Source organism: Notamacropus eugenii, chromosome 5 (assembly GCF_028372415.1).
Source record: "Notamacropus eugenii isolate mMacEug1 chromosome 5, mMacEug1.pri_v2, whole genome shotgun sequence".
Classification (NCBI taxonomy): Eukaryota; Metazoa; Chordata; class Mammalia; order Diprotodontia; family Macropodidae; genus Notamacropus; species Notamacropus eugenii.
In genome coordinates, this window is record NC_092876.1 from 452835555 (window position 1) to 452857653 (window position 22099).

The 22099-nt window shown below is 38.5% G+C and overlaps 1 protein-coding gene across 6 annotated transcripts in view; it reads right to left on the minus strand.

Annotated features, from left to right (window-relative positions):
• Positions 1-22099, minus strand: part of ZFX (zinc finger protein X-linked) — a 113601-nt gene that overhangs the window by 45633 nt on the left and 45869 nt on the right. The window contains exons 1-3 of one of the 6 annotated variants that reach the window (XM_072615247.1): positions 16312-16724; positions 9519-9665; positions 538-626 (exon numbers count right to left, since the gene is read on the minus strand). In XM_072615247.1, coding sequence (XP_072471348.1) covers positions 538-598 — 61 coding nt within the window. In that variant the 5' untranslated portion in view covers positions 599-626; positions 9519-9665; positions 16312-16724. Of the gene's footprint in view, positions 1-537; positions 627-9518; positions 9666-15427; positions 15518-15644; positions 15771-16311; positions 16725-22099 lie in introns of those variants that run through there. The other 5 variants (XM_072615244.1, XM_072615246.1, XM_072615245.1 and 2 more) reach the window with 5 other exon arrangements.

The following is a 22099-nucleotide window of genomic DNA, read 5'->3' on the forward strand; positions in this document are numbered from 1 at the left end:
AAAGTCAAAGACCAGGAATGGAACGATAGACGCAGCTTTAAGAGGATCAGTCTGATGGCAATGAAAACTCTTGAAGGGAAGAGAAACTAGAAGTAAGGAAAACAAGAGGTGATTATAACACAGGAGGAAGGAAAAGAACAGGAAAAGTAGCTGAATTTGATCAGCAACTTCAGGAATTTGGTACAGTTTGGGGACTGGGAAAAAAAGCATACAAGCAATAGTAAAAATTGGCTCTAAGACCCCTAAGAGAGAAAAGGGCAGTTGAGAGGGAATGCCAATTTAGGAAAAGATTACAAGATTTAGGACTTGAAAGGGCCCTAGATTTCATGCTCTTTTGTTTTACAAATGAAGAAACTGAGGCACAGAGAGGGTTAAATTACTTGCCTAAGTTTTGGTACATATATTGACTCTAAGGTAATAATAGCTCAAACACCCAAATGTGTGATCAAAAGTGTCACTCATTAACAATTTATCCTCTTTTTAATCACCTTAATATCTATCAGTGATTAAGTTAAACCCAAAAGTCTGCTGTGATACCTGTTGCATCAAAAAACGAGTTTGGCTCTTGTGGCTGCAATTCAAGTCCATCTTCATCCATGGCCTTTAATTCTCATCAGTCACTGATCCTGAGCCAGGAAAAAAACCAAATCCCATATTAATCTTTTCACAATAAGTCAAAGTTATAGGCTTATAAATCATGAAGTTATTTTCCTTGCCTCAGAATGAGTATTTATTTTTCTTAGATACATACTATCAAAATTTCAGTCCAAATTAAAAAGAAGCTCACACTCTAAAATATGGGTTTATGTTTGAAAAATAAGCAGGAAAACCAGATAGATCAATAAGTAACTCCAACTATTTCCAATCTAAAGCTCTAAATCTAACTTTTATTTCCTTTTATAAGTTTAATTTTAACCCATTCTTTAATCTGAGAATTCCCACAATCAATAGATACTTATTAAGTACCCACTATGTGCCATAAATTTTGCAAGGTGCTACAGATACATATGCATAAAAACAATCCCTACTTGAAAAGCACTTAACATTCTAACCCAAGACTTCCAAATTTGCAAGCCTAAAGCTAACATACTTTCTAATACTGCTACAACAAATCCTTAGGATAAAAATTCTAAATATGGGTAATAATAGCATAAAAGCAGAAATCAGCAATTTTGGTTTACTCCCATTGGGGACAAGAAGAAGCTTATGCTCATAAAACTTAAAAACTCCGTACTGTAAATGTAGGAAAATGTTGTAAAATTTTAGCTCTTCTGAAAAAATGTGTTAAGTACAAAGTGGCAGGATATTTCTACCAAAAGATAGTTACATCTAGTATAACATTAATAAAAGGATTGTCATCTTATGATATTGATATAATGAAAAGTGCAAAGTAAAAATACTGTTATACACATCCCTAAGTAAATATGATTTTTTATCCAGGAAAAAGTATCAAAAATATAATGAACATGCGAACCAAACAGAGAATGAATTCAAGGTAGTTTAACAAGACAATAATAATTCTGCTTAATGAAGAAAAATGTTGTCAAATAAACTGATAATCCCTAAAGAGGAAAAATGCTGACATTTTATATAATGTGGTTTCTTAAGGCTATGTGCCCACAGTCACAATCTCCTTCTGAAATTTTATCTCACACTCCCGAAAACTCACATAACTTTACCCCCGAGAATTCCTTTAATGATATAAAATCACAATCTCTGGATATACCTCAATTACAACTCAAATTAGTTCCTTTTACATGATTAGAAGCAGCCTATAATGCTATGGCAATTGTTGAAAAAGCAATGTTATCCAATGCTACTTGTAATTACACAAGTAGCACTTCAGTCTGGATACAACTGAAATAATCCTAAAAAGAGGAACAAATCTGAACACACACACGCACACACACACACACACACACACAGAGTACAAAATAATATTTACACAAAGATCTTTACTCAAACAAGGGGCTATTCAATCAAAAGCTGAATAACCACCTTTTAGGAAACTGTGAGATATTCTATTTGGTTAAATAATATTGGCCTTAACTCTAAGGTCTACGCTAACTTAAAATTCATTATTTCAAATCAATTTCATGAATAATGTAAGAAAACATTTCAAACCAGTTATTCCTCTCACTTTTTTATTGAAAAGAATGCATGTTAGCTAAAACAATAGCCAAAAGAAAAACACCCTGGAATTTTCAATCAGTGTAACACAGTATAAAAGAGAGAAAGTTGGAGGCCCTTCGTTTTAATCTGCCTCTGCTACCATAAGGATGACCTTAGATAAGTCCATTAACCTCCCCAGATCTGATTCCTCCTCTTTCAAACGAAGAATTGAACTAACTCACAGGATCAAAGATTTAGGCTCTACCTCTTTTGCCTTCATTGAGGAGGCAGAGGACTGCTCACTGGAGAGACATGGAATACTGGATATATTGTCCAATACTGTGAGTAGGTTAACTGGTTTTGTTGACCTGGTTTTTATTTCTTAAAAACTGTTACAAGAAATAGATTAATGGGGAAGGAAGGAAAAGTTTAATATAAAGCAGGTGATTAGGACTAGGACATCAGGTCAGTGAGCTCAACCCCCTCATTTCACAGATGAGAAAACTGAGCACCACAGAGGTTAATTTACTTACCCGACATCACATGAAGTAGCGACTTGAACCCAGGTTTTGACTTAAATTTGCTAGTCTTTCTACTGCACCAGGATGCAACATGTAGGTACTCCTCCACATAAACAATCTCTTCTTTTAGTCCTTTCCTCCGTATTGAAACCCTCTTCATACTTGGGTTTTTGTGGCACTAACTCAATTTGGTTATACTCCTACCTCTCTGATGGCTCCCACTTATGTTCTTCCTCCTATTCACTTGTTCCCTATCACTCTTTAAAATATGGATAATGTTTCCCTCAAAGGTCATGGGATTTCTTTTCTCTACATCCCCTCTCAGAGATCTAATCCTTTCTCATAGCTCTTGCTACCACCTCATCTCGGGAAGACTCCTAAAATATTTCTCTACAGATGGGCCTGACTTTGCTCCACAGCTGCCATGCCACATTTTTAAAAAAAATTCTTATATCTTTTGTTATTACATCACCTAAAACTTCCCTGTATACTTCCCCATCTGCCTAAAAATTCATCTCATAAAAAAACATTATTTTTAAAAAGAGAATAGTCAGAAAAACTAACCAATACACTGAAAAAGTCTATACACGTTTGTCATATTATAACACAGTAATATTTAATTACTTTCATATTCTACATTTGTTTGGTCATTCCTCAATCAATGAAAATTTACTTTGTTTCCAGTTCTTTGCTCCTACAAAATGCTACCAAAAAAAAAAATGCTTCTACAAATATTTTGGTATACATGGGGACTTGCTCCTCAGTGGTGACCTCCTTATGGTAATATGCCTAACAGAGGAATCGCTGGGTCAAACAGTTAGGAACATTTTAGTCACCTTATTTGCATAATGTCAGATTGCTTTCCAAAATGACTGCACTTCTACAGTTCCATCAACAGTGCACTCACTGCTGCGCCTGTCTTCCCACAATCCCTCCAACATAGACCATTTCCCGTCTTTTTACATCTTTTCAATTTGCAAGGTATAAGATGAAACTCAGGGTTTTTTTTGGTTTGCATTTCTCTTATTATTAGCGATTTGGGGCATCCTTTCATAGGATTAATAGCTTGCATTTCTTTTTAAGAATTGTTCATTTGTATTCTTCAATTTCTTATCTACTGGGAAAAGGCTTCTGTTAATATGTATTCTGTTTAACATATGTATTTATGGCTGTGTTTGCTTGTGCATGTGTATGTTTTTGTACATGGTTTATTTTATTTTGAGGCATGGAGTAAATAGGGAGTCACCCTAGAAGCCAGGAAAACCTAGGTTCAAGTACCACAGTGTCTCAGATCCATAATGATGGTGTCACCCCAATAAGTCATGTAACCTCTCGGTGTTTTGTCCAGGCAACTTCCTAAGACAATAAGGTAAGTTTCATAGAAGGTGCTAGCCTGCACTGGTAGTGGAAGTTTTGCAAGGACAATTAATTCCCTATACCACCAAAATCACTGGTCATGCCCCTATCACTACTACTTACGATTTTGAAATTGAATTAACTGTTAATTACGTAGACATAGTAATAAAATGAACAATTAATAAGATCAGTTTTCTTCTCCCTAAATATTGGGGAGAGGAGAAAGTAACTTACCTTGATAACTAACCCTATATTAATAAACTATAGCAGGATCCCATATTGTGGGAATGCTCCTTCCATATATATACAGGCAATCTGGCTGAAAATGAGTTCCAAAAAGGCCTAGCAAAAAACCACTGAATCTGAAATCAGAGGCCCTGTACAAGTAACTTTACCATTCTAGGCCTCAGTTTCCCCAGGTGTAAACAACAACTCTAAATAACCACTAAGGTCCCTTCAAATTCCTGGCTGGTCCTCTCCTATACAGCAACAGAGTGATTCGGAACAAAATTTGTTATCAAATTTCTAAGTAGCATTTACATGGTTTAATAAAGAGAAAAGACCTCACTAAGAGTGACACTTCCTGAATAAACAAGTTCCCATGTCTCACTTCAGTTTCAATTATTTTTTTCATGGGTCCAACCTGGACCATCATTTAGTCAAACAACCCAATTTTCTAGTTTTATTAAGACAGCATGATATAGTTGAAGGAAAGCCAGACTTGGAAGTGAAGAAGACTGGGTTACAAATCCTGCCTCTCATACACACTGACTGTACGATGCTTGGCAAGTCACACAGAGGCAGCGAAATAAAAATGATACTGGGAAAGATGGAAGGCAAAGGGAAAAGGAGATGAATAGAGAGTGACACCAAAGCAATGAATGGGAAGACAAAGAAGGAGAGAAGAGCCTGGCATTCTAAAACTCATGGAGTCATGAAGAGTCACACACAACTGAATGACCATACAGCAATAGTAACAAATGAAGATGAACGCAAAAGAGTAGCAACCTCTTATAAAAAAAAGTCACCAGCACCAAAGCATCAAGATACTCAGGCTTTTCATGAATGCTAAGAACCAAGAGAAAACTTTTTTCAAGATTTACTCTGGATGCAGAAGGAAGATGACAGGTACGCCCTCACATGATGGGTCACCCAGGTTTGCAGCTGGAAGTCATTCTCAATCCTTGACTCTCCCTCTCTGTCTGCCCCCATATGATTTTATTTATACTGTATGTAGCTCATCTGTACGAGTTTATACTTGTTATCTCCCCATCAGACTGTGAGGTCCTTGAAGGTAAGTCCTGTCTCTTTTTGTAACCCAGAACGTAGGACAGTACCTAGCGTAAGGCAGGCACTTAAAGGTTTACTGACTGACTTCAGTCTGACATGGGCCCTGGGCTTTGGGCCTCTGGCTAACATGCCCTGGGTGATCTTAATAAGTATGACTTTGGAATTGCAGCCCCAGGAGACATGCAGTCCTGAATGAAGAGTCAACTAGCATGAATGGCTCACCACATCTGGATGGCTTCGGACTATTCACGTGACCATATGACCAGCAATAATCTCATTTCCTTTCTATCTGCTCACCCTCCTGGCTCTACCATAAAACACAAACTCCTTAACCTGACATTGAAGGTCCTATACCATCTGGCTCAAACGTACCATTCTAGAATTACTTGTACTCCTCCCCTAGTCTCAAGTCAAACTAGCTATTGCCCTCCACTTGACAAGCCATTTCCCATCTCTGTGGCTTTCTAAAGACTGTCCTCTGTGTCTGGAATGAACTTTTTCTTCCCCTCCACCTTGTAGAATCCCTAGCTTTCCCGCTGCACCACGTTTCCTCTCCTCTCTTCCCCTCCCCCCTTCCATCCTCCTTTCCCCTTCCTCCTTCTTCTATCCTGTCCTCTTCCACACTCCTTTCATTCTTTCCCTCTCTCATACTTCCTCCTCTTCCTTTTCCCATTCGTTGTTCTACTTATCCTTTTCACTTCTCTCCTCTTCCCTTGCTCCCTCTAAGTGGCCCCAAATACTCTGTAACGTGTATGCCAAATATTCATATCACACTAATCATTCTATTCCTTCTTCCACTCTTTGCTTATTAGTCACCTCTGCATTTGTGCATATAAACATATATATATAAAACACGTCCTGTTATATAATGGGGGCGGGGGGGGGGCCGTTGGATGGGGAAGCAGTCCAGATCTACAATCTCAACGGTGCAGGAAGAGGCCCAGCAGGGACAGTCTTTCGGCTACCCCGCAGCTCCTCACCTTAAGAGAATGTCTGGGGCACTGGGTGGCTACATGACTTGCTCAGATAACACAAGCCAGGAGGTGTCAAACCCAACATTTCCTGGCTTTAGGACTGGCCTCTACTGACTTCGGCAGGCTATCAAAGTAACAGGCAGACATCAACTAATTGGTCTTCTGATTCTCCTTTCTTTACTTTGCATTATTTCATGTCTTTCCACATTACTTCACATTCTTTATACTTGTCATTCTAAACTGCACTATAATGACCAATCTATAGCCATAGTTTCTTAAATAATTTTCTACTTCAAATTCAACATATCCAAAAATAAAGAGTCTTCAAACAACTTCTCTTCTAATCCAGTTTTCCATCTAAATTTTTCCATTTTGTTCAAAAGCAGAATTCTCCAGGGCACTGAAGTCTAAATTGTGTTTCATGCGCTACATTAATCTGCCAGTAAATCTTCTTCTGCTACTTTTCTCAGAGTTTCTCCTTTCTTTCCATAACCAGTGATACTACCTAAATCATCTCACATCTAAGTCATCTCACTATCGCCAATCATATATTGGTAGAGCTAGGAAGGACACAGCCCAACTCTCTCATTTTAAAGATGAATGTCACACAACTAGTTAGTGGCAGAAACTGAAGTTGAACTCAAGTTTCCTGACTCTCCGGGTCCTGTGATAGATAGAAGAACACAGTAAATGAAGTTTACCCCAATTTTAACAAAGTTTTTGATAAACTATATTATCAGGCTAATCTTCAAAGCATCACCTTTATCACATTACATTATAAATTCAAGAACTTATGACAGATTCGACACTGCCGATCATGCACATAACACTTAATATTTGTGGAAATGAAGTGAATAACCAATGCCAATATATAGTAAGTCATGTAACAATAAGCTGAATATTTGCATTAATCTGAAAGTAACAACTTCCAGGTTTATCCACGAAATTTACCTTGGGATTAAGAATTCTTATATAAATAATAAACCACTGAAGACAGGAGGGTTAAAATGACTGCAAGCAGTCAATCATCTAGCATTTATTAAGTAACTATGATGTGTCAAGTACTGTGCTAAGTCCTGGAGACACAAAGAAAGGCAAAGCAGTCCTTGATCTAAAGAAGCTGACAATGTAAGGAAAGAGACAACATGCAAACAACTACGTACAAACAATACATAGATGGAAAAACTGGAGGACAGTCTCAGAAGGGAAAGCACTAACATTAAGGAAGATTGAGAAAGAGACTTTCTGCAGAAGGTAGGATTTTAGCAAGACTTGAAGGAAGCCAAGGATGCCAGGAAGTGGAGATGAGGAGGGAGCATTCCAGGAATGGGAAACAGTCAGGAGACGGGAGTACCTTGTACAAGAATAGCGAGGAAGCCAGTGTCATTGGATCACGGGGCACACGGAGAAGAGAAAAGATTGGAAAGGTAGGAAGGGAATGGGTTATGAAGGACTTCAAAAGTAAAGCCAAAGTTTGCAATAAGAGGTGCTCAAAGAAAAATAACAAACTAAAAGTAAGAACAACCACTGCAGAAATTCCTACTTACACACAAACAAGGAAAAACACAAGTTCCAACATGAATTGCAAATGAGCAGATGTGAAATCAAAGTTCATTTTACTAAAATAACCTGATATTTTTGAAGTTCATTAGGATTATTTTTGTGCATTAATAGTTAGATCCTAGGCTTTTAAAAAAGCCAACACAAACATCTTCAAATTCTCAATATCCTTCTCAAATCATTCTTCATAATTATGTAGTGCCATGTTGGAAACTCATGAGCCCAAGACTATTTTTTATAGTAACCATTTTAATATTAGGTTTTCCTTAATTCCAATATTCAATTAATTAAAACTGGTTCTGAATTCAACTTTACCTTTTGATGATTAAAAAAAAAAAGAATTTACTAGGATATTTTGAAAGATAGGCCAAAAAAGAGAAGAATTTGACATAAAAGGTAAATTTGAATTAAAAATTGAAATTTTTCTGGATAAAGAACCAAACAATAAGTGTGGGCCTTCATTCTGAATGAATTAGTAATAAAATGCACAAAAACACCAATAGAAAGCTTGCATGGTGAAGTTGTGTTCTGCCTAGATAATTGTCAACAAGCTCACAAAATATATTTTAAATTAATTTATGTATTATAAAAAGTCTTTAATCAATCCAAAATGTTCCTGGTCAGAAATTACTTTCTCCATTCAGCCCATCATCATTGAGATATATCTATCCTATTTAGCATCACTATACAAAATTTCCTATTCTCCTGATGCAAATTAAGTATACATTGAATTTTTAAGAAATAAGATTTCATTTTCGCCCTTTCATATAATTTCTAAACCTTTTTTCTTCATCTTGGATGTATGCTTAATTACTGGCACACCTCTCCAAATACCTGAGCTTTGAGTTTCTGTTCTCACCACTCATGGATTTAAGGATTCATTGACAAATATTTATTAAGAACCTACATCTAACAAAGCACCATTCTAGGAGGGTGACAGGCACTAGGCTTATATACTTCATGTACCATATGCTTTGTTTTGTAATGTGAACTACTGAAACACTCTAATATATACATCTCTGCAAATTCAGATTTTGCTATATCGTCTCCACAATATGACATAAAGTGATTCAACAAGCTAGTTCTCTTCCCTCACTTAAAACTCACAAATCCTATGTCCTTCAGAAAATACGTATGCTCAAGACATGTATGTTTCCATTCACATCACAGGATAGATAAATATTAAAATTAGAAAAACAATTAAGATTAAAAATCAAAATAACTTTGGGGACAGTAGTTTAGGAAGAAAATAAAATACGTTTGGCTAGATGAAAGCATTCAACAATCATTCTTAGGATCATAAGATTATAGGATCTAGAATTGGATGTGACTTTAAGGGCTAATTTAGTCCAATTCTTTCATTTTACAGATGAGGAAACTGAGGTCTCTAAAAGTTAAGTTGTATAGATATGAAGTGGCAAAGACAGGATTCAAACACAAATCCTCAGACTCCAAACCTATTGCTCTTCTGTATAGCAAATTTGAAGGCTGAGGGTAAACCATTAAAGAAAGTTATTCTCCAAAATATTTTTAAGAAGAAAAGCAGAATTTTTACTTGAGTATCTGAAGTCATGAAAAGTTTTTTAATTCAACAATTATTATTTAAGCTCCTATTTACATGCAAAGGGAATAAAAAAGATGAGTAAACCAGAGTGAGTCTTCAAAGTGCTTACAATACAATCTACTGAGGTAGAATCCAACTTACAAAAGCTTTTTCTGCCAGTGAAGAGGCCACAGGGTTTGATGAAGAAAGCACTGGATGTCTACTAAGGCCTGGATCCAAATTCCAGCTTAGCCACACCATGTGGTGGTCAATAAGTCACTTCACCTCTCTGGGCTTCAGTCCACACATCTATGAAAGAAGGATTGAGATTAAGATCATCTAATGTCTCAGTTCTTCTTTGATACTATGTACAAAAAATATTTTCTTCTTTGAAATAATTTATTCTGAACTGAAAAACAATTTAGAAACTTCCAAAGTAAGTTAAGTCCATCTTATTTTTCTAATCTACAAATAAACTAAAAAAAGACAACAATGGAGTTCGTTCCCTAACTCTGAACCTTAAGTGTTTATTTCCAAATCTATCTGCTGTCCAAAACCGTCAAATTATAAGAGCAAAAATCAAAATAACAAAGAGAACAAGGAGATAGCATATTAAATTAGACTAGCTCCAACCTGGCCTATCCAAAGACATCACTGAAGCCAATAATTGGGCAATGAATGAAAGAAGAAGTAACAAATAATATACTCTTTTGCTAAGGAAGTGAACGTATGAATTCCTTAAAACATGTAAGAAGGCCAAAAAAACTTAGAAACCATCTCAAGAAACAAACATATGATCTCCTTGAAAGGGAGAGTTATACGGCAAACAAAGATAACACTAGCTTAATAGAAGATGATGGTAAAAGATTATGAATATCTCATTTTGAAAAAGAGCAATAAGCAGGGTAAGAAAAAAATAAGCTTATAAAAAAATGATAGGAGACTCAATAGTGAGGTAATTCCTAGAGCATTTAAGGCTGAACTTCAAATACACTAAACAAGTAGATAAAGTGCCCCAACGCCTACTTTTTTGTCTCTACGTAAGCTAGACATTCAGTGCATCCTCCATGAGGATGCAAGGTTCACAAACTACACCCTTCAGATGCTCCTCTTTGTGGATGACATTGCGCTGATTTCATCTAGCAATAAAACACTGCAGATGCCAGAGGAAATTTGTGATCTCCTACTAGAGATCAGCCCAACCAGTCACACATGGAAAAAAAGTGGATGAAAAATGTCTTTTGTCTGGACTATGGATGGAGAGCCCACAAGGCTGATTCATATCTATTAAGATATCTTTCTACAGATATAGATATAAACATCTAGGTTTATGTTATACTGACACATAGAGAGAGAGAGAGATTCATAAATACACACTGCTCTATCTCTATGTTTATCCTTCTATATACAGATAAAAAGGAAAGTAATCTATAGACAGATATTGAACAAAAAATGCTGATAAACACTGAACTAGGCTCAGAATTAAATGGAAGGAATAGAGCAGGCTGAACTGTATACATTACATATGCTTTCAACATCCTAATTCTCCTCGAAACAAAGTTCTGTCTTAATAAACAAAAAATACATAAAAACCAAAAGAAAACAAACGGACACCCTAGATTTTCCACACTGGCATCCAGGTAATGTCAAAAGTCGTAGAAGACAGACCTAGCATATTGAGTAACTGTCAACAACCTCTCCTTCCTCCCCTTCCCTTCCCCCATCTCCCATCAGCTCCCAACTTCACACCATAATGACATGAACAAGAGTTGTCCAAGAACAATAAAAACTTTGTGATCTGTTAGAGAAGGTACCCATGACAACGAGATCAAAGATCTACTTAAGTATCTACTGACCTAATGTTATGTTAAGTCTGCTTATATTCACTTGAACTTTTTTCCCCAAGAAACACATTTTATTCAAGTACAGTACTTAAAAATTCAAGAGAAAAACTGTTAAAACTCGTGTACCTTTATTTTGTTTCTTTTCATATTCTTGTTGAAGAAAAAAACATTAATTTAGGATATGTTTCTTAAATATGGGAGGAATTTACGATTTGGGGAGCTCAGGAAGTGAGGGAAAATTCCTTCCACAAGCAGGCAGCTGAAAACTCATATACGGCTTAGTAAATAACTCATAGGAAATTACCTGTGTCACGTAGAGATTCTATGACTTGCCCAAGGTCATACAGCTAATCAAATATTAGAATGGTATTTGAACCCAAGTACCCTTGACTACGAGTCCAGAACTCTATGTACTATACTAGCTCCCTTTCTTTTAAAAACATGTTTCACTTAAATAAAAACTGCACTCTTATTCACAGTGAGTGATGCTAGTTGTCCTAATAATAATGTGTCAGAAAACATCCCCTAAAAACATAATTAATCTACTGAATAGGAGGTGGCTCCTTTTCCAGTGACTTCAAAAGCAATTATTCTAACTAGCAAAGTAAATAAAATAATCCAATCAGTTTTCTCAGTTGCAAAATGTAACTCTCCCACTACCCTATATTACACTGCTTGAAGAGTATAGGGCTAAAAGGGGTTTTCAACTTTGGTTTTTTGCAAAGGGAAAATCTAACAACATATTCTCTAGAAAGGGAGGAGGAAGCTCACAGGAGGGCTGGAAGAGAAAATAGATAACTGATCAAGAGGAGATCCAAAGAGGTATAGAGTTCAATACTGAAAAGACAAGAGGATGAGTGGAGAAATTTTTTAAGGTGAGAAGAGGGAAATTACAGGCTCTCTCATCACACGGCAATCTTTCAGGAATTCTCAGAATTCTCCAGGTAACTGAAGTTCATTCCTTTCAGCTCCAAAAGAACACTGGATTAGAAGTAAGAGGACCAAGGTTCTAGACCAGGCCCCACTACCTTAGACATACATGTTGTTAGACAAGTCACAGTGTTTCTGAATATTACATTTCAATCTATAAAATAAGAAAAATATTTGCCCTTGACCTCACAGGGCTGTTTTGAGCATTAAATAAGATCATTCATATGAAAGTGCTCTAAACTATATAGAGCATAAAAGAAATTTCTTATAAAACTCTTTTGCATAACTGCATATTTCCTTTAAAATTCTTAATGATATGTTTTTACATCAACTAAAATAACCAAAATATCCCTCCATCCTCTCTAGACTAGAGCCATTTCTTAAAAGGTGTGGGAAGAAGGGGGAGGGGGGAAACAGTTTGGCAAAACAAAACAACATCCAACATTATATATAGTGCTCCACAACCTTAGTTCCCCATACATGCAGATGCAGAAAATGTCCTGCCTTTCTAAATAGCATAATTTAATCCCTCCTGGATGATTCCATCATTATCAACATGCATTATTGTAACAGGATAAACAACTATCATCTATATTTTTAGCTGTTCTGCCTTCCTCTCTACAGGTCAGGCCATCAGCTGTCAGTTTTGCCATAACTGTGTCTTCCTCTAACTTATACACCTCTCTGGAGACTTTCTCATTAACATAACACAGGCTGCTTTCATCTCTCCTAGTCTGGTGTCTCTGATCTGTTGGAAACCTGAAAACCACATTTAAGATATCTTTAATGCGGTCAATTGCAAGCATATTAATAAAGCCCAGTAGCAGTCTAACAAATATGGACTGCTTAGTTTTAACTCTCGGGATAAGTGAGGCATATATGTATATGTAAACATATATATGTGTGTGTGCATATACATATATGTGTGTGTACATATATATATACATAAACATGGAACAGAACAATTGCCCTATAGTTTATCCCCAGAATAGCTGTCATTTCCCCCCATACATCTCATACTAATTTTCATTTTTAAAAGAAAACACACCTACACAAATGAAAAGTTAACTGTGTCCAACTTTAATCACTCATCAATTTGTTATTCTAAGTCTGGGTTCTCTTATTCATTTTATAAGTTACCACAGATCTCTTTTGTGCATCTCCAAAACACTTAAAATGATTCAATTTACAGAAATGATTCATACATCCCCTCAAAAACATATCTACTTCATAAAAATTGAGGAACCCATCTCTTTTTCAAAAACGAGGCAACTCGGAAGAGCAGAAATCTCTAGCAGAGATCCCCTTACTTAACGCTGGTAGACCATTGGTATACTAGCAGTCACTCTGCCAAAAGCAGTTTATTACACCACTGCCACAATTTTGGGTTAGAATTATCTTCTACTATGTAACTGTCACATAGATTTAGGTCCAAAATTCCAGAATCCAGGGATTTTATTCATCCCCTAGTTTTTAGGACAGTCACACATTCATCATATAAACATTAGTTTAGCCAAAGGGCCAGATGAACAAACTGAATTACCCTTTCAAACAAAAGGATGATTAATTCCTTCATAACCAAGTTGAAACACATTGGTTGCATGATGCAAACTCTAAAGTAAGAGCCTTTTTTTAAAAAAGGACTTGTCTACACAATAAAAGAATTACAAGACTTATCAAATTTTACTAGAATTTTCATAGGACTGATTGCCCACCGTGTGAATTTGACCTGTAGCATCATCATTCCTTCGAGTTCATGATAGATAATAGCTTCTGAGCAAAGGTTATTTGGGGTGAGCAAAGGCTCGATTGGAAAAAAGCAACAGGCAACAACCCACCAAGAGGCATCAACTTTTGGCAAGGTCTTCCAATTTCATTACACCACACATCTCTTTACTGTCCTAAAACTAACTGATGCAAAATTCTTTAATGGCTTTCTGGTGACAACACTTCAACCCAACTAATGTTTCAGGAACTTCATTTTACTGAGAAATGTTGCCAAGGTTTTTAAAATAATACGAAAGTATCCTTAAAAATGTTACAAACACGTAAGAGAAAGAAACCCATATATACACGTTCTTAGGCAACAAACCCTGCATTACATCACTGTTCTCATCCGATTAGAAATTTTTCAAAAACTTCCATCTCGTCTGTATTCTAGACGTTGGAAAATGCACCAAGGAAAAATGATCTACAAAAAGGTATTTTATCTCTAGATTTCATTTTTTATTTTTAAGACAAGAATTTCTTAAATGGATACTTTAAATCTGGGTGACGTTTGTATTGGTCTGCGTGACTTTTTCTGCACGGACAAAAATGAGAAGGGATTCTTTCCTAGCTACTTAGTTTCCTTCTGATTCTGCAGCACCCAAAGCAACAATGTTTCTTGTTGTATAACCGAGTCAAGGGCACAGGACCGTCCGCACGTGCCGGTCAAATTCAGCTACAGTTTCCTTCCAGTCTCCTTTCTCTCTGATTCCGTGAGATCTTTGTTTCCTCGACAAGACCATCTTGGAACGGTTCAGTAAGTTAGAGGAGCACAGCGGGACCCGGGGGGTGGGGGTGGGGGCAGGGAGGGACCCCGCGGGAATGGACCCCCGCTCCCCCACCCCCACCCCCCGCGGCTCCGGCCCGACCCCAGGCCCACATCGGGGCTCCAGCTTCTCGGAGGAGGGCAAGAGGTGGGTGCGATCCGTGGGAGGCACGCAAGCGCTGGAGGGAGGCGGTGGCGGCCGCCTGAGGCTGCACAGTTAAAATTCCGCGGAAGCTGCAGTCACGGGTGCCAGAGGAAGAGCAGGAAGGTGGCGCTAACGCCAAGAAAGTGGAGGCAAAGCGCTAATGATGGCGGCGCCGGCTCCGGCAGTCCCAGGCAGAGGAGAGAGCACGCCCCCGTCCGCGCAGACTCCGCAGCGCCGTTTCTCCCGAGCTCCTAGCGGGGGCAGTCCTCGCCTACCCTCCCCCCACCCCTCTCACGGTCTGTAGCGGAATTTTCTATCCCGACGACTAATCCAAGATGGCGGCTCCCCCGCTTCAACCCCCCCCTCAACCGCCCTCCTGCAGCAGACAGCGAGCCGCCGCCATCTTGTCCCCCAACCCCCCCCCCGCGGATATTTACATAGCGAAAATCTCCATCTACCCCCAGCCCGCCTGCGGCCTTCCCCCAACCCCTGCAGCCTTCGCCTCGTCCCCGGTTCTGCCCCGTGCACGACACCCCCCGGCCCCGGTGTAGCACCGACCTTGTGCCCCCCCCACCCCGCCTCTCACACTAACCCTCCCCCCCACCCCCCTCCCGCTTACGGAGCGCGCCTCCGCCAGCCCCGCCGCCGCCGCCGCCGCTCTGGGCACACGGGCTCCTCCCCGGGCCTAGCTGCGGCCTCCTCGGGGCCTGCACCGCGCCGCGCGCCATGCCGCCCGGCCTAGTGCGCGGGAGGGGGGCCTTGCGGCCGGCCAGGCCACGACCAGGCCGCCCTCCCGCGCACTAGGCCGGGCGGCCGCCGCCGCGCCGGGGACTCACCGTGCAGGCGTGTAGGGATGTCGGCGGCGGTCGCGGGTGCTGCAGGCCGGGCTCTCTCTGGAGCACTGGGCCGGGCTCCGGCTGGTTGGGGCGGGCGGAGGGAGGGAGGAGGGGCCGAGCTCGGAGCTGACAAAAAGCGGCCCAGATCCCCGGCACGGGCCCGCCGTCAGCACGTCACGTCACCGCCCGGGAGAGAGACCCAGGAAAATGCGGAAGGGGAGATGGTCTCTCACCTCCCCTCCGGGTCTCTCCGCCGCCCCGGCCCCGCCGCAGCCCGCTCCCCTCCGCCGGGGGAACCCACTTCCCTCGCTGCTGCGGGGTCCCCGGCGGCACCGGAGTCTCCGTGACAACGCTCCCCCCCCTCCCCGCTTCTTTCCAGCACCGACGCCGCCGCCACCTCCTCCTCCTCCTCCTCCTTCTCCCGCCCGCCCGACACACACGCACCGCCACTGCCGCCGCCGCCGCCGCCGCCCTAGCTCGGCCGTAAAAACCCGCTCGGGGCTGCGACTCGCTCGTCTCCCACCCGCTGAGACCCGGGGAGGCTCTGCCAGGAGGCTCCCCTCCGAGCCCCCCCCCTTCCTCTCTCCGCCGAAAAGGATACCCCGGTGCAGCCCCCGCACCCCCTTTCCCCCGGAGAGTCAGCCCTGTCCCTTCACGTAGGACTCACCAGCAGCCCAGCTCCTCGGCGGGATCGAGGGTTTCACCTCCATTTGTGGAAGGCCTCAGCACCCCCCCCAAAAGCGGATTTATTCACCCTCCGTGGCACAGGAGGATAAATTTGGCATCTCCCCCCTCCCGATAACATTAATTTCTTTTTTAAAAATAGTATTGCTCTGATTTTAAAATGAAAACGAACTTACCATTGGAAATGGAGGGGGGAGGGGGGAGGAGGAAGGGAGGGGAGGAAGGCCAGCCTAGTGCAACTGCAAAACAAATTAAGTTAAATATTTTAAATTGTTCATTGATCCATAAGACCCAACTGCTTCTGTTATTTTGCAAAAAAAAGAGAAAAGGGGGGGAGGGAAATGACTACATTTTTAAAATGGCTTTGCACATGTGCAGAAATACATGTAATAAACATTTTTAAATTGTATATTTTTCTACATGCATATTATTTTTTTCTATATTGTAGTGATAGTAGCATGGAAATGCCCAAGTATTAAGCTCATAGTTTTAGGAGCTCAAAGGGGCCTCAAGTCCATCTCCCTCATTTTACAGATGAAAAAACTGAGGACCACAAAGGTAACTTATCCAAGGTCACATAGCTGCTAACCAAGAATCTGAACTTAAGTCCTTTACCTGAGTGTTCCAAAAAATTATTTTCCCGAGTGTTTAAAATATAAAAAACTTTCTTGGTTGCGGTACTGAGGTGTATATACGTTAAAATAAAAAAGCATTTCTATCTTCTAGTTTTAAATAATTTTCTAAGAAAAAAATTTTATACTGTAAAATAAAGCAACATTAACAAAAATAATCTCCCTTTTCCTTTTTTTAAAACCTTTGTTTCCTTTTTTAGGTGCATCATTTTTTCCATTCTATATACCTATGCCAAACCATGTGAATGTCAACGATTGAGCTCTTATTTTACTATAATTCTGATTGGCTACCTTTTATGTGCTCTTTCAATCCAAGTTTAAGTCTGTGATCAAGTACAAAAGACCAAAATTATAAAACAAAAAACTAATAAAGCTCAATCACTTTGTATTCCACAGTCTGGTTTGGTTGTTTCAGCATTGCTCTCCTTTTGCCAGTATCCTGAGGTATAAAATATATGTACATGAATGAAGTTTTTGGCCTCAAAGCTCTCAACATGCACTAAAGCATTAAAACACAGCCTTAAGGTTACGAGAAAGCAGTATTTTTAAATTAAATCTATAAGTGAAATGGTAATATGTCAGTACCTATTTCAGTAAGATTTCATGGCGCTTTAAGTGATACAATTTTCCCAGCATTTTTTTATTCCTAAGGCTATAAATTTGTTTCAAGGAAAAGTCAAATAATACCAAGCATTAGTTTTCAGATGGAAGCTTAAATAGTTTTGAAGTGCTAGCTTTTTTTAAAATAAATTTTTAAAAGATCTGTTTTCAAGAGATTAGAGACCTCAGACTTAAAAGTATTGATTGGAATTCAAGAAAAATGGAAATTGTAACCCTCAGGTAGCCTGGTAACTAGTTAGGACAGAGCGGCCACAGAACCGAACTCAAAAAACTTTCCTTGCCTGACTAGCTTTGTTATTGTCGTTATTGTTGCCATCATTGCTCTATGATCACTGCAAGACTTAAGGAAACTATTAACTGCATGAAGAAGCAAAAACATTGTACCTACTATCAATAATCTTATTAAAAGGCCAGAAACTTAGTTTGAGTTTTGTTACTCTTAAATACGTGTTTCTTATTTGTATCTTTATCTCCATTAAAATACTTAATATCAGTAGGAAAAGCAAGGAGGAATGGTTATGATTGTATACTAAATAATTCAAGTCAACAAACATGTATTAAGTATCCACTTTGAGAAGAACACTATGCAAACTGCTGAGGATACATAGACGAAAGAAAACCCGAGAGCCAGAAAGCTCAGTTTGACTGGGATGAAGAATTCGTGAAGGAGATATATTACAAGTATAAGAAGGTAGTTTGTAGCCAGGTTCTGAAGGATTCTCCAAGAAGAGCTTGAATTTTATCCTAGAGGGGCCAATGAGCCACTAAGGATTTCTTAATATGGGAGTGTAATGGCCAGATTGGTTCCTTAGAACAGTTATTTAACTCTAAAGGATCAGTTAGAAGACATGTTGGAATCAAGAAGACTAACTAGAAGGCTACTAGAACAAGGCAAGTAGTGATCAAGAACTAAACAGTTTTCAACAGATGGTGGCCGCTCAGGGACTACTGAGAAGGGGACAGATACACAAGATATGGAGAGAGATGGCAGAATTTGAAATCTGATTGGATATGATGAGTACAGGAGAGGAAAGAGTCCATCAAAGTGACTTAAGATCATGAACTTGGATGACTGGGAAGATGGCAGTACCTGTAACAGAAACAGCAAAGTTAGGATAAGGGGCATATTGGGGAGGAAAGACAGTAAATTTGGTCTCTAAACATGTTCAATTTGAGATGCCAATGGTCTATCCAAGTGGAGATGTGAAACAAGTCAGTTGGAAAGGGCAAAGATTAGGGATGGATACAATGTAACTTTATAAGTAGTAATATAACCTAATGTGAAAACAGTAAATATCCTGTGGTCTATTACTGTATAGATAATTATAGTCAGTGATTTTTTTTTGGTCTTTGGAATAGGAAAGGATAAAAGTCATTTAGAAGACTATAAAACAAGATACACTAACATCACAAAAACACTTTAATGTATATTATAAAATATAAAATGGATTTCATAATGATATTAATTGATTAAGGAAAATTCAAAGGAAATCATTTTAAGTAAAATTGTAGCCATCACAACTCATTGGTTTGTTATTACAATGATATAACAAAGTGCATTTTATGAAAGTAATGACTCATTCTAAGATAGACAGGCTAACACCTATACTTCTTAGTTAATTGAAGATTCTTGGTTGTCTCATGCCATAGTGTATACAAATGCGCTAAGTGCTACTTGTTGTTGTATCATTGTTAAAGTTAATAAGTCCCTATAGAGTTCTAGGCACTATACATAGTAACAAAGGTGTGGTACTTGCCCTTGAGGAAATAAATGTACAATAAAAGTAAAAACACTAGAATATAATAATTCTAAAGTGCCATGATTTTCACTACAAAAGCACACAAAGATGCTTGCTTATTTAGACCATAGAGAATGTACAGCTAAAAAGCATACACAATACAAAAATAGCTAGTTTCACAGCAGTCAAAAGAATTTATTATATACTAAAATACATATATTTATTCCTTCAAAGATGTTAGTGTGTATCAGATAGTTACAAGCATCTACTGACATTCTTGACAGCTTTTTAATAACTAAACACTTTTTTTTAAAAAATCCTTGACATGTTTATAGATCCTTCAGCAAGTAACAATACAATATCCTATGATTTTTTTTTAACTTGGATTAGAAACTGTTCAATTTTCCTGGTAACTAGACTGACAAAAATCCAAATTGTAAAGGAATAAAAAAAAAATCCATTAGCTTATGGGGAAATATTGACTTTCTCAAGTGAGATTTTTGACTATTTATTATTTTATATCCCAAAGGTTATAAAATAATTACCTTCTCCTAGAAAGCCCAGAATAATTTATTGAACTAAATATGTCTCATAAAATAAACTTATCTGCCTCTCACACTGTACTATGGACAAGTTCCATATCCCACGGTAAATATTACATTGTAGCACATTAAGAAGTGTTAACTTATAACTCCAAGAAACCTAAAAGAAAAGTAAGTTTAAAATCCCTAGTCAGTGAAAATCATTTTCTTGCAGTACTCTGCAGATCAGTGAAATACTGTTTAATAAAGTCACTGGTAGCCATATTCTGCTTCATAACAGGACACAAAATTGAGGCACCAGCCACCACAAATAAGAGCAAAGTGCTCCAGCATCCATTGTGAAGGAATTCTCAAACACACATTTTTTAAAGGAGAGCAGTTTTTCCTTTTCTCAATTATCTAGAAGACTTGTTCTATGTAATTTCAGAATAACTAGGTGCTCCCTCCCTTCCCCAACACACACATATGTAGACGTTCACTCATGACCAAGAAGTTTATTTATGTGTTTTGTAAATGGAAAGTACAACCTCATTTTAAATTGGTCATATATTTACAATGTTATTCTCTGTATTCAAGCAGCTCTGGAATTGCAGAATGTCATTATTATATTAAGGATAATTACATATGTAATAGAGAAGGAACCTGGGCCCCATACTGGGAGCTGTAAGGTAAAGGTAGCTAACTTCTTGACTCTGTCCTCCCTTCAGGGATCATAGATTTAGACCCTGAAAGGACCTTAGAAGTCATCTAATACAACTCATTTTATAGATGAGGAAACTGAGGCCTAGAGAGGTTAAGTGATCTGTCCAAGGTCATAGGCAGCAAATAAACAAAGGTGGGGTTTAAATCCCAATCTTCTTATTCAAAATCCAGTGTTCTTTCCACTTAACAATTTCCCTTAGATTTTTAAAAAATTCAAGCTAATTTGCATAGTGCTAGTTCTAGAGGGCAGGAGTAGCCTGGAGACCAAGTAGACAGATCACTTGAAATTGGGGTCAAAAACCAAGTCTGATCCATGTTCCAGAGACTGACTAATCAGGTGTGTAAACTCAGTAAACAAATTAACAAAAGAACTGAAAATATTGGCCAGGCAGTCTCACAAAAGGAGGATAACAGCAGGATTAGATTAATGTGATTAATGTAAGGAAATTAAAAGGGATCAAATTAATATTAAGAAAACTAGCAGAAGAGAATGGTTGAATCTATTGGAAAACAACACCCAAGCCTATGCTACATACAAAATCTACACTTGTATGGTATCGATAATATCTGATTTTGAGCCAACAGTCTACCTCTCCATTGAGCAGAACATCGAGACAACAGCCAAGTACTGAGGCAGAAGACAGCGCCTAATGATCTCAGTCACTATTCAAATTAGCAATGGCAGCAGCATCTAAACAAGAGAGGGTAGAAAATCAAACAAGGTTTGCCCAATCCAGCAAAGCATTCAAGGGGTACTGATTCAAGCAGAATATCCCAGACTCTAAGAATTGTGACTGAAAATATAAGTAAACAAAAGCAAGCAAAGAGCATCATGAAGAAATAATACAGGTTAAGAGAAGCTCAAGACATAAAGTCAGAGAAAGAGAGTAATCCACAACAATACAAAAAAATTCAGACAGAAGAAAAATGGTTTGTCCACAACAACTACAAGAGTGACTGGAAGAAATTAAACTGGAGAGAAAAAAGAAATTATAAATGAAGAGTTTGTAGGGAAAAAGTCGAAAGGAGAACAAATACCTTAGAACAAAAAGTAGAAACTCTTACTCTAATAGTTGACCCCTTTAAAAACAGAATACAATGCAAAGTGTGAGAAATATTAAAAACAAAATTAAGTTTTAAAAATAGAAGAAAATGTAAGGCATCTCTACATATTCAACAACAACAGTAAATCTGACCTGGAAAACAGAGTGAGGGGAGACAATTTAATAACCATAGAACTCCCTGAAAACAATGACGAAAATAAAAAAATTAGAGAACATATTTCAAGAAATCATAAGAAGAAAACTGCGAAGATCTATTAGCGTTAGAAAGAATCTCCAAATTGAAAACACCCAGGAATGCCAAAGACAAAATACAGACATTCCAAGTCACAGAAAAATAGCATTCCAAGTAAGCAAAGTGGTCAAGTACCAAGAAATCAAATTCAGACTCAAACAACACTATGTAGCAACTACTTTGAAGAAGAGAAAATGCTGGAATAATATTTCAGAGGGCAAAAAGTAAATGATTACAAT